The 13,911-nt window shown below is 36.9% G+C and overlaps 1 protein-coding gene across 5 annotated transcripts in view; it reads right to left on the bottom strand.

The window, feature by feature from the left end:
- Nucleotides 1-13,911, bottom strand: part of SUGCT (succinyl-CoA:glutarate-CoA transferase) — a 285,135-nt gene that overhangs the window by 269,689 nt on the left and 1,535 nt on the right. For all 5 annotated transcript variants that reach the window (XR_015797729.1, XM_088150004.1, XM_088150006.1 and 2 more), the window contains exons 2-5: nucleotides 11,125-11,176; nucleotides 10,354-10,427; nucleotides 6,781-6,866; nucleotides 6,481-6,531 (exon numbers count right to left, since the gene is read on the bottom strand). Coding sequence is in view for 4 of the 5 variants with exons in the window: in XM_088150004.1 (XP_088006130.1) it covers nucleotides 6,481-6,531; nucleotides 6,781-6,866; nucleotides 10,354-10,427; nucleotides 11,125-11,176 (263 nt within the window). In the remaining variant the exon portion in view is untranslated. The remainder of the gene's footprint in view (nucleotides 1-6,480; nucleotides 6,532-6,780; nucleotides 6,867-10,353; nucleotides 10,428-11,124; nucleotides 11,177-13,911) is intronic.

The following is a 13,911-nucleotide window of genomic DNA, read 5'->3' as shown; positions in this document are numbered from 1 at the left end:
ATTCTGTTAAGAATGACTGGATACTAATGCGGTAAAAGGCAAAGTATATAAAATTCACCTTAGCTACCATGTTCAATAAAATGGGAACTACAAAGTTACAATTAATATTATTGTAAAGGGGATTCACAGAAGAACATGGCCCATAATCTTTATTTCTCCAATCTTACAGAGATAACTACTGTACACCAAGCAAAAGGAGTACAATTTAATGGATCCCGGATACAATGGACCAAATTGCTATCTGGATATCGCCCCCCCCCCCGACACACACAGAGTAAGAGGGAAGTCCATTGCATATGAAGTATTCAGGTTAAAACAGTGAGATTTAAATTAATTTTATATCATTCACTGCAATTGTGAATTTGTATGATAACGTCATTTATGCAAATAGCATACATTGATATGAATGACATTATTTGCAATTTAAAAGACATTAACCCTGCCTCCTCAATTAGTAATTTCACTGTAATTTGAAATCTGTCCACCAGCAGCACTTCAGGCAAAGCATCAAATTGTTCATTGTAACCTTCTTATGGCTCAGCATGCTTTAAAAATTATTCTGAAGAATGCCTCAGATTCATGTAAGCACATGATCTCTCTGCCATTCATTAAAGCAGCCCAATTTTTCCAAGATTCTAAACAAGCATAAGAAAATATTGTGGCTGTCTAAGGAGTCAGCTCATTAAAGTGAATGTAATATTTTATATAATATAACAATCAGAGTAACCATTTACAACTTCTGAAATAAAAACCTATACACAGCCCTTCAGAATTAATTCCACCACTGATGGAGGAAAGTAATCCTGCTTAAGTTTTATTTATTCTGCTTCGATAAAAAATCAAAGTAGCAGCTTTGGTACATAGTCTTACTTCTTCCAAAAGCAGTTCTAGCAGCAGGCTAATCAATCCTAGGCATGTATACTTAGAATGAGTGGCATGAACTGTTATTCCCAAGATATTCATGGAATTCTGGAAACCTATTTCTAAGTAAATATGCACAGTGTTAAAATAAACACAATAGCATTTAAGTAACAATAATCCATAGTCCACAAATTTCCAAAACTTTTTCTGGATTGTACCTGAAGTTCTAAACTTCTGGCATCAAAATATTATACATATCTTCTATGTAGTCTTCCCTATCCTAGGATCCTCCCACAGATGTTATAGGATCTTAGTTCCTATAACTGGTGGTGTGCTGGAGCCAGCTCTTACCAGCTTGCAAGAGCCAATTGTTAAATTTTCAGGAATTTTGCAAGCCAGTTGTTAAATCCACTGGAATCCAAGATGGCATCCAGGAGGGTGGTCTGTTGGTATGGAGAAGCTGGTGAGGTTTTTTGTGTTTTAGCATGCTTGGTCTTCCTTGGGTGCCCCACAACCACGGTGGTTGTGACAATTCCATACACATTGAGCCTATTGCTCAACATTGAAGGCTCCAAAATGAAGAAAGCTGCACCATTCCATAGAAGGCACCAGATTCATGAAGGTGAATAAATATTCTGTATTCCACAGAGGACACTAGATTCATGAAGGTGGTAAACACTGCATGCCTTCATTTATTATTCCATGCAACCATGGCTCTCTCCATGTATCAAAAGCATACCCAATATATAAGACATGTGAGAGTTCTCTATGCCTCATCAATAAATGAGGAAGAAATGGAGAGAAGTACTTTATACACATTTACATACAATTGTATTGAAATATCAACCAAGAAGCCCTGTTCCATAAAAAGCTGCTTCTTATACTATGTTATTTAGGTTGAGCAGAACCCAGCTGCTAATTCAAGAGGGAAATGTATGGCCCTATCCCAGTGACAGTAAAATATATATTTAGAAATTCAAGAAAAATATATAGCTTTGTTTTGTTTCTCTTCCTCTCAGTATACAATAATATAGTTGTACTGCTGGTCATCAGGAGGTCCAACAGGCAAAAGAATTATGTCAGTCTCAGATGGGAGGATGAGAGAGCTAATACTACACCCCATTCAGCCTTAGCGTTCATACTCTGGGCCTGATGCTGTGTCTTAAACAGTCTTAAATAATCTTAAATAGTCAGGTACGCTGCCATTCTGCAATAATGAATATGTTTCTCTGTTTCTTTGGATCAAGCAAGATAAATACTATTTCTCATTACTCTGGTAACACAACTCTCATTCCCTCCCAAATACTCAACTATTTCATAATTACAGGGTTATCTTATGTTTCTTTATTCCCAAATAATTCTTCCTTTTCACACCACACGTACACACAAGGGAATGCACATATGTATGCATATATATTCCAGTGAGGTTTTGTGTAGAAGTGACCAGTTTAAAATTATTTTAAACTGGCCAAGAAGTCATCTTCTGAAAATATATATTTAGCTGATTAGTAAGAAAACACTGGAATGGGTTTAATAAACTGGTATCATCATATCAGCAATAACAAGCATTATTGCTCTTGTGAATTATTTTGTTATATTTAAGGCTAAAACACACATATACAAAAACCTCAGGCCAGCAAACACTCACAAGGACAAATGGGCGCACTTTATGAATAATCTAATCACTAAGATATATATATTACATCCAGCAAGCGTTAAATGGAGAGTTTAATAGTTCAAATTACACTTGATGGAATAACATATGAAAACATTCAATAATGATAGCTTACTGTTACTACTATTACTACCACTATAGTAGAAAACTTTCCAAAACATCATTTTGAAAATTGTTCTTAATTCATTCATATCTACATGCCAAACTTACTGCAAGGTTAAGATGTTAAGGAGAAAAAGGTGGACAGACTCACAGAAATAACATTTGGCTACTTTCTAAGACACAACAGCTTTCTTCATTTTTGGAAATTTATATTTAATAAGTCAACCTCTAAGATATGAGATGAGTTTAGCTATATATACAGTATACGCTGAAGTATACCTTTCAATACAGTGGAAAAGAATTGGCCGAGGGCTTTCTCTCTCTCTGTTTATGCTACACTAGAAAACCTGTGACCCGTTGGGTCATCATTTGAGAGATATTTCCTTACCTAAACAGAGAAACAGAATGACCAAGGACAAAAAAGCAGTGGGAGTGGGAGCAACTTCCGACTTCCTGCAGGCTTCCCCATTTGCTTTCCTTGTGGGAAGCTGGCAGGGAGCATTGGAAATGATGATCACGTAACTGCGGCTGACCGCAGCAGCCCACTGGGTCATCATTTCAGAGATATTTCCTTACCTTACAGAGTTACCATGAAAATTAGGAGCCTTAATGCTTTTAATTACCCGTTTATCATTATAAAGAGTACACTTAAATTATTAGCATTTTTTTGTACTTTGGATTTTTTTTAATGGAAAGGTGGATTTGAACTTCATAAACTAAATGACAATTCAATTTTAAACTTGATATAGTATTGCAGCTTTGATTATAACTATCCCCTCTCCTGCTTTCTTGGATTATATCCAAAATATTTCACATCTAGTTTTGATTTGTCTTTTCTGAGCATCTGATTTTCTCTTCTATTGTACATACAGAAGTGCAAAGTGCTATGGGTACTGTATATGGTCTGAATTAATCAAGGCCTTACAATCCAGGACATTTGATCAGGCAAAACTTTAAATATAATACTGAAGTGGGAGGAAGAGACTGAGATAGCAAGTGTGGACCCACACACAGAAAGATATGTGTGTGTTAAATTGTTTTTAAAATGTTACTTGTTTTATTCATTTGCATTACGATTAAATGTGTACATTAAAAAAAAATAGAAAGCTTAAGGTAGTAATTTGTCTAATGTTTCTAATTAAATTCTATTGTAGAATTGTAACTTAAAAAAAAAATCCTGCTTTATTTCTCCAAAAGAGTGAGGATTGTTGAGTGACTTATAAAATATTAGAAGCTTATATAATAACCAGTTCAATGAAGAAAAAAATATATTAAATTTGCAGATTGGGATATAGGATTTTGGGCAGAGTATTAGTGACATATTTGAAAACTATGTTCTTTATACTTAAAGTTTAAATCCTGAATAACAGAAATAAACTGCTAGAATTCATACAAACAGTTCCTACAAATGCTGTCTATATGATCTAATAAACCTGTTACCCCTTTTCTATAAATTCCATCAAATTCAGTGATATCCACTAAATATTTGTTTATCTTGCTTATTGAAAACATTTTTATCATTCACGCTAATTTTTACAGAATTCCTGGAATGGCTTAATCTACACACCCCTTCTTTTAAAAAATGGCTTGATTTCTGCCTTTTTCAGCTCCTCTGACTGAAAAAACAGTTGCTGTTTACAGTAGAGCAATTGAAAAACATGAAGGCTAAAACATTAGTTTTCCAGTTTTAATATTTCTATTTTCTTAATCATTGTTATAAATATGTAGTATACTGTATGCCATTAAACACCATTCCCTTTCTCTCTGATGCACACACTCACTTGTGTTGTAAATCATATTTGCATTCTGCCCTTGAGTTTGGCTTGGTGTGATGTGCAGACACCTCTGCTGCAGGAGTGCTGCAGGGGGAGGGGGGGAAACGGAGAAAGTTCTAGGTAAGGAGTGCGGGGGTGCTGCAGGGAAGTGGGGGAGGCCCTGGCAGGCCATGCACAAGTTGGCAGAGGGGAGTGCTGTGGGAAAAGAGGGCACGGGGTGCATGCAAGCACAGGAAGGCTGGCAAGCAGGGTGCTGCTGGGGGTGTGCATGTGTGGGAGAGCAGGAAGGCCAAGGAAAGAGGACACAGGTTGCGTGTGAGCGAAGAGGGACCCAGCAGGAATATATGCAGGAGTACAGGAAGGTTGGGGAAAGAGGGTGCAGTGTGAATGCAAGCGCAAAGAGGCCCAGAAAGGAGGATGCTGGTGGGTGCGTGCATGTGTGTGAGCACCTGGGAAGGAGGGTGAGGGGTGCTCCATATATGCAAGCACAGGAAGGCCTGGGAAGGAGGGCACTGGTGGGGGCATACAAGTGTGTGTGTGGGAAGGAAATGCAGGAAGGCCTGGGAAGGAAGGCATGGGGTACATGTATGTATGTGAGCGCAGAGAGGCCCAGGGAAGGAGCTGCAACCTTCCCCACTGACTTTCCTTTTGGGAAGCTGGCAGGGAGTGTTGGAAATGATGGTCACATGACCATGGCTGAGTGCAGCAGTGTGGCAGTGCAGGGTGCTTAAGCAGCCACAACTTTGCCAAATTTCAGTCCCATGGGAGTAATGGGTCCTAGATTTTGGATGCATTCTAAGTTAGCCCATTTGAGGTAACTTAGTTCAAAAATTGATGCCCTATGATGCACCATTTCACCCAATTGAAGATTACAAACAATCAACAGACACGAGAGTTTTAGTAGTATATAGATCATAAGTAGCCAAGAATAATCAACAAGAGAAGCAGTCATAATTTGATACATTCTGGAAGCTTCTACTAGTTTCATTCAAAGCAGGAAAACATTTCCCATTAATCAAAGAGTGAAGAGTCTGGCAGATAAATAGGAAGCTAACTTCAAGAAAGTAAATATATCTGTGGCTCTTGACCTATTTTCTTCTGGCAGATGGATGCTCTAAGCATTCTCTAATCCCTATGAGTGCAAACCCAAAATTAAACTATCCCTTCTGCTTCTTTCTTTTCTAGTTTTACTTCTTCTCACCAGGGCTCAGATTCTCTGAAACCATTTTTCATTTTTATTTAGCAAACAAAGTAAAATTGGATTTGAACCAGCTCTAAGGACTGGCTAATTCAATTGGCTGATCTCAAAAAAAGCTAAGCAGGGTTAGACCTGATTAGTACCTAGATGGGAAACCACTAGGAAACCACAGAGCAAAATCAAGAAGTAAAAATAAAAATACCAAAAAAGACAATGGTAAACCACTTCCACATTATTTTCAATAGAATTACATGTCCATGGAGTCTTCAAGCACTGAGCTCAATTCAAGAGTCTTTATTACATCAGGCAATTAAACAAATGCAAAAAATAGTATTCCATCACTCTGTTAAATATGCAGATTAGCTTGCAGATATCAGTGGTTAGAACAACAAAAAGTTCCATGCTGTTTAACCATGACTGCCTATTACTATAATTGACTCAGACAACAACAGTAACTAGAGATCTTTCTTAAAGACTGGGGAGGAAAGACCTTCCTAATATTAGGCCACAGTGCTAAATATTCTTACCTGGGAGTAATCCCAATTCAACTCAGTGGAACTTATTTCTGAGTACAAGAGAGTACTGGTTATCCATCCCTGATATAAAATATTGGGAAACAGCTTAAATCCAGACAAACCATTAATCTATCTAGTTTAGGAATATCTACAGTGATTGGCAGAAGCTCTTTAGCACTTGGAGATGACACAGATTGAATGATGACCATTTATTAGCCAAGCCTATGTTCTGCCGTTAAATGATGACACTCCCCCCCTCAAAATATCTATTGCATACTTTACACCATGAATGCCATTTCCTCTTAACAGGGATTTATTTTATAAAGAAGGATTTATTTTTCAATTTAAACTCACCTCTTTAATTATCTCTGCTCCCTTGGGCTTCTTCATATTAACAGCTATACTCTAGTAAAAATGGAAAAATATAATTCTTTTAATAACATTACAACAACTTTCTATTCAGTTATCCACTTTGAATATTATTGAAAAAGTCCACTTTGAACCTTTCCTAAAAAATGAGTCAGTTGTATCTAATAGCTGTTTCTCCTTTTGACAATACTATATATATATGCATATGCAACAGGAACTACCTAAGTAGAAAAATGATTTTGCACTTCAAAACATTTAGGATTACACGGAGGACATTTCTGTTACCTTTTTATTTCTGTTCACACTGAGAAAATAAACACTTTCAGTTCCAACGAATGGTGGTCCCCAGGATCGGGTATCATCTCCAGATCCTAAAAGCAACAATGGCTAACATTAACAAGCTTTCAGCAATATCCCGTACACTTGTGTGATCACAGTTCATATTCCTGTCCCAAGTTCCAACTTGAATTATAGCTTCAAACTCTTTAATTGCCTACAACAATTATTTTTTTATTTTCAAATGTCCAAAGTTTTAGCACTGAAGACTATGGCTGGATAAGATTCTATCCAATTAAATTGATACAATGTAGATGAAGATATATTACTACTGTAATACCAAAAGTATTATAACCTCTCTCAACTTCTCTAGAAAAGCATGTAACTAGGTAAGAAAGGATTTCTGCATTCACACCACTTTATGATCCAAGTCCCCAAGGATTACACTTCAAAATACAGCTGGTGACTACGCATTTCCAAGTTGTCCACACCCACATAAAATTCCCCTGTGTAAAACAAGTATCAAGCTTGATTAAAGACTTCTCTGATGCACTATCTTTCTAGTAACCCTAAAGTTCTGATGTAGAAAATCATGTTTATGAAGTGCTAAATTCTAAAAGGTCCATATTATATTCCTTATTCCCAAACATATGTAGGAGAATCCTTAGATTTGTACCTGGGAAATGATGTGCTATGCAGAAACACATATACCCACAAAGAATCACACAGACAACATACACACACGTGTGTGTGCGCGCGCACGCATGTGCATGTATGTATGTGTATGCATGTGTGTGTGTGTGTATACACCCACTGTGTGTGTGTGTGTGTGTGTGTGTGTGTGTGTGTATATATATATATATATATATATATATATATATCAAAGAATCTCTTGCAATAACAGATATACATGATATAAACACCTACAGGAACTACTTCAACATCTGGAGTTCCAAGAAGCAACATGTGCACAGTTATCATGCCAGAGCAAGAGTCTTCATTAAAGACAGATGTAAAAACTAAAAACAGGTGTTGTGTTCCCTTTCCAGAGGTTACATGAGTGTCTGTACAGTCATCTATTGCCTGGGAAGCAGGACTAGAAAACAGTGCATAGAAATGTTTCTGGTACAAGAGAGCACAAATTAAGGGCTATTAGTTCATAGGACTTAATAGCAACAATAACATCCTTCATCGGTGACATCATTGGTTCTGTTATGTTTTTCTAACCTAACATTTGTAGCTAATTTTAGATATGCAGTCACTTTAGGCAAATTTGCAGAACAACACTAACAACTACCTAAAATTATGTGTAATAATTTTTAGCATACTGTGTAGGTTATATCTTACAGATAAATATAGAATATGTTGAAAGTGCATATATTTTCCAAAATATACCAAAGTAGATGTTATTTTTTTTCAACCATCTTTTGAAAAGTAGGAAAATACATGCAGAATTCAGCAGACAGAATCAGGGGGAAGTTTATAATCAATGTCCACACCCTTCACCTTATTGCTTTTCATAACCTTACAATAACTGAGATCATGCTGAAAGACAATTGGGTCACTTGTAGCTCTTTACTCTATCAGGCTCAAAACAACAGATCACATTTATTTTCATCAGTCACTTCAGATGAAAAGCATGATTAGAGATGTTAATAATAATAGTTCAATTTTTCAGTTATTACCAGAATTTAAAATCCTACTTGAAGCAGATACTTCAAGCTGCCTTGAACTTAGGAAGGCAAAATAAAAATGCTTTAGTATTCTAAAAAGAATGCTCTGTATTTTAAGAAACTGAAGATAGATGTGTTTATCTCTTCTCTTCATTTGGTTTTATTTTAAATACCAATGTTTTGTATATCTAGATATTGTACAGCAGGCTAGACCAAAGTACACACTCTTATGAAAAAATTATTGGCATAGCCAAGCATAGTTAAAGCCCTTGAGATAAAATGTCTTAAATATGTTTTAACTCTATGTGGGATTGTGGCCACTGTATGATATAAATTTCTACTTTTGGACTAATCTTACAAAGCCAAAAAGACTTGGCATAAAATGCACTAAATTGGGAACAGATGGCAATTCTACCCTATATTTATACTGACAAGACAACTGAGGGTCTAATAATATCACTCAGAACATCAGAGTTTCATATATCTGCTTATCTTCCACTGTGATAAATGCCATAATTTGTGCTCAACTGTACAAAGGAAAAATAAGGAACAAATAAACGGACACAAGTAAAAAAACAGTATAATTAAAAAATCAGTACTTCCCTTCTTTGAATACTCTAGCACTTGTCTCAGTGTAGCCAGTAATAAACAAAGAAATTGCAAATACTGATTTTACTGCAAAAACAGTGAGCTGAAATGTATTAAGAACAGCCAGCCCAAATGCAACCCAAAAGATCAGAACAACAGCCTTCATTTAGTGTTGATTTTCCAAACACTGATGATTTAAGGTATGCGACCTGGGGTTCAGAAAGAGGCAAACATCCATCACAACAAGTAGTCATTCATTGCCCAATCTTTATTACCACATCCAATGGCAACAAATCCCACACTTAAATTATTACTTGCATTTAATTTCTGTGGATGATGCCATGTTTTCATATTCTGAGACAGGAAGGAAAACCTCTATTCATATTTTCATAACATATTATCATCATAATTTTCTTTTTGCTATTCCCTCCTCCTCTAACCAAGTGTATAATCAAATCTTTATTAAGGTCTTTGACCAGACTTTGTAAAACTAAACTAAACAACAATTTGTTATCAGGGAAAGAAAAAAACAATAAGACAATGAAATGACATAACTAATTAAAAGGTTTGCGCAAGTGTATAACATGATGAAGATATCTGGCCACCTGGTATGTGAGTGTTGAGTCAGCATCCTTTAAAAGGTAATAAACATAAAATATATCGGTATTTTAAATTTAAAGATGAATGGGGAGATCAGAGCACATCTTGGAGCATCATAAAAAGGACACCGTAAGAGAACATGAGAAAGAGTTTCTACCTCTCTGGATCCACAAGGGCAAAGTCTCTGTAAATAAGGAGTCCCATGAAATCTTCCTGCCAGCGGTGCTGAAGGGGGGGCATCAAAGCAGACTTTGGAAAAGGCCCATCTATATTTATTTAGGGTTAGATTGTATCGATACCCCACAGTAGAGGGCTTGTGGCCATCTAACATTTGGTGATAGAATTCAGGAGCACTGGTGATATCATTTTGGTGATCAATGTCCCTAATTGTTTCTTTTGTCATTGATTTGGCCTTTTCCAGGTTAATTGGCCTAAATATTCAGGAGAGAGGCCAAGGCTGCAAAGCTCTTCTATACAAGTAGGGTGCTAATGAGACTGGTAGCTATCTGACAACAGCAGAGGCATCAGGCCAGTAGGGTCAAACGTGATTCTAAGTCCTGAGAATCACGACTTAGAATCTTGGTCCAGGCCTAGGTCTTAATGCTTGGCACATTGTGTATATTTAATCTGTTTCTCTTGAGAAACTACAGTAGTTTAGAGCCTATAAAAATGTCATCCCATAATAAATGTGTCTTTCATATTAAAAATAAATCACTTTTACCTGGTTTTTCCACTTTAATTACTTCAGCTCCAAGATCTCCCAGGTTCATAGTGGCGAAAGGTCCTGCAAGTACCCTGCAACATTTAATAATGGAATTTATGTATTTATGTATTTACAGGACTTATATGGCCACCTATCTCATACAATGACTCTAGGTGACTCACAACAATCTATAAAACATAGTTAAAAACAAAGATACCCTTCCCTCCAGGCACCAGACCAAACATCCTCCCAGCTCAACCCCCATCCTAGTCCAATAGTTGGGGGAAGAGCTAGGTCTATGGCCTCCCAGAAGGCTAAAAGGGTAGAGATCCCTCAGATCTCAGGTGGGAGGCTATTCCAAAGGGCTGGGGCAGCCACTGAGGAGGCACTCCTCCAAGCTCCCATCAGATGGGAACATTTAAGGGAGGGGACCTGGAGCATGCCCACCCTATCTAACCTAGTAGGATGGGCAAATACCCTCAGAGAGAGGCAGTCCCACAAATAACAAAAATATTATCATTTTTATTTATTTATATTTATTAAGAATTTTCTCATATAATAAAAGACCAATCAAAAGAAAAAAAGGAAAGAAACAAAAAGAGCAAGAAACAAAAAAGTGCAAGAAAAGAAAAAGAAAGAAAAAACTAAAGAAATATATGAATGACCTTCTTTTCAACAGATAATTGCAATTTTATTGTCCCTCCTCCAAAAATATTATTATTTTTGTCAAAGACTTTCCATGAGGAGTTTTAAATAATTCTCTGAACTACAGTCAAAAGAAGCACAAACCTTGTTAGATCAAGAATTCTCACACCGTCGAGTGGCTTCACTGTATCAGCACCTGGTAATAGGTAGGGAAATGTTATAATAACCATCAATTCATTATCAGGCCAATGTCACATAGAAAAGTTTACTGTTCGCTCTAATTAGCATGATTTACAACTCCTAAACACAGATCATAAAGGACAAATTTCCTCAACGGGTACAAGACCAGAAGCAGGGATAACCTCTAGCAATGATTAGTATTAAAAATCTTTGCCACAATTGTCTCTTGTACTGTACTGAAAAATTCCCTTTCTTCTTTTGGAGAGAGATCTTGTTTTTTAATCCAATCCTGCCATCCTTTGGAAAGATGCTTTTGTTACACATGCTTATGTTAAATCTACAGTCAGGCTTTCCTTTGTTTAAATATTTTGAGTGCCTCCCAAACTTTATGTGGGGAGACAAAACTGTTTTCCTGCCACAAGAGTGTAAGTCAGCTACTCTGTCAAAGACTTTAAAGGGAAAGAGAGTATTTGATAACATTCTCTGGAAAGACAACAATGAGACTTATAATTTAGGAATCAGAATGTTCACTACATTTAAGCATTTGTGTATCAGTGAGTGAACATTTTTGAAAATGGAAAATCTAACTGTGCTCAGAGCCACATCCATTGTTAGACAAAAGACAGAGATGTTTTGGTAGGCTGAAGAAAACCAAAAATAGTTGCAATGGTATAGCTCTAGCAGGTATAGGCTTTGGAATGTGTTATAGGCATGCACGTCAACAATGTCTTAAACAAAACATGTATTCTGGGGAAATTGTGTTGCAACTGCAAAGCACCTTTTTGCTTAGAAACTGAACCACTGTACATTTCTATTCCTTAACTTTGATAAAATCCAAGGATACTTGCTCATCTAGTAATTCAGAGGCAGTTCTAGATGCTACCTGAAATCCTTACAGAATAAGGTACAACTTAACTGCAGTTCAATTATTCTGTTATACTCATACAGCCCATTGAAAAAATCTGAATTTTCTCCTTAACCCCAATCCACATATTTTCCATTGTGAAATCCAAACCCTGCAACATCATGACCTTTTCCCCTTTCCTCTGCTTCCCCACCTGTTTTTTGTAACATACTGTCTGATGAAGAAACCTGAAAGCCTTGAAAGCTTGCACATTTTTGTGACCCTTGAGCTAACCTATAACTATTGCTCTCATATAGATTTTTCTTAAACTCATGACTGCCTCAGCTTTTTAACATGGTTTTCTTCAAACCAAGTTTCCTCCAAGTTTCCTCCAAGTTAGAAAAAAAAAAGTTTTGAAAATTGCAAGACATTGTCCAGGCTTCTTATTAAGTGAAGCTGAACCACTCTCTCAATCTGAAGAAAAACAGAAGAAAAAACAGAAAACCAGATTCAAGCAAAACCTTGAATTGACAAGGCCAAGAAACAGAAAGGAAATGAAGGATACACACATGAATGAATGAATGAATGAATGAATGAATGAATGAATGAATGAATGACTGACAGAGAAAAATGTAGAAGTGTAGAATCAGCTGACTGTAGAGTACATCCTTGACTTTATCCTTTATAGTTCCATTAGCAGTCTTAAAGCTTTTCCACATTGCAGCTTTTAGCTGCTTATCTTCCATATAGAAAACAGCTGGAAATGAAGCCAGCTTAAGAAATCCCTTTCTGGATTGCAACCCCCTCTTTCACTTGGGCCTTAGTGATGGCAAGTTGTTGTCTGGACCATGGTTAACACAGCCCCCATGTGATAGATTTCCCTGCTTTTTCCCCCTCCCACCTATGGCAAGAAAGCAAGTGCCAATTGTTTTCCCTTTTTTGGACAGATCTTTGGAGGACTGGTGAAAAAAAAAAATGACAACAGTTTTTAAAATCACTGGGGAGCAAGGACAAATTTAGCAGGACTCTTGTCAATTTCACCAGCTTAAACCAAAAGAAAATAGCTGGCATTTCAAAGTTCCACTATACTTCTTAAAAGAATAAAATACACAAGAAATGGCCAGAATTTCACCAAACCAAACAAAAAATGTCCAGCCTTTCATGGCAGGCAGGCCAGTGGCTCAGTACAAAATGACTACTCAGGGCAGAGAGTAGGGACAGGGGTGGGGTGGGAAGTTGGAGGCATTTGTACAAGACAGAGGGCCAGATTGCCGTGGTTATGCCAGTGGAAAGAGTGGAAACACTTCTTTTGAGGCAGAGCAAGAAAATTTCAATGGAGGTCACTTTCCCAGCAGCATAAGGGCAAGCTGAGGTAAAGGTCATCCATCCCTGCCTTTCCAAAATGGTAAGTGGTCTATCCTTGCCGTGGAGATTGGGAGAATGGACCTTATAGAGGGATGGTTTCATCTGGATCCACTGTTAAAACATGGATCAGCCATTCTTTTGAAGTCAAGAGATGCATTTAACTTTTGAGTTACATGCTTGGGCCTATAATCTAAGGGAGCAAGACCAGAACAAACAACTGACTTGGACAAGAAAAAGAATCAAATGGGATTTAATTTGATTTTAATTTAAATGTAATTAAAATTAAGTATAGTTAATATGATTATATTTTCTGTATTTCGTAAGTCTCTATTTGGAAAATCTCAATTCAGTGAAACTCTTGAATAAACTCCAGACAAAGATCTAACACTTCTCAGGGCTACATGCAGCCTAGAGGCTTTATAAGGATAGTATGTAGAATTACTAAAGACCTCTGCCATATCTCTTGCATAGCCTTTCTGATTCTTCTGGAGTAGAGAGTACCAGTTTAGATAAACCAACCAGTAGTCTGATTCAACACGGCG

The sequence above is a fragment of the Python bivittatus genome, unplaced genomic scaffold (assembly GCF_059951505.1).
Source record: "Python bivittatus isolate LINGU-HERP-01145 unplaced genomic scaffold, Pbiv_v1 ctg000610_np1212, whole genome shotgun sequence".
NCBI lineage: Eukaryota > Metazoa > Chordata > Lepidosauria > Squamata > Pythonidae > Python > Python bivittatus.
This window is presented reverse-complemented; position numbering and strand designations above follow the sequence as displayed.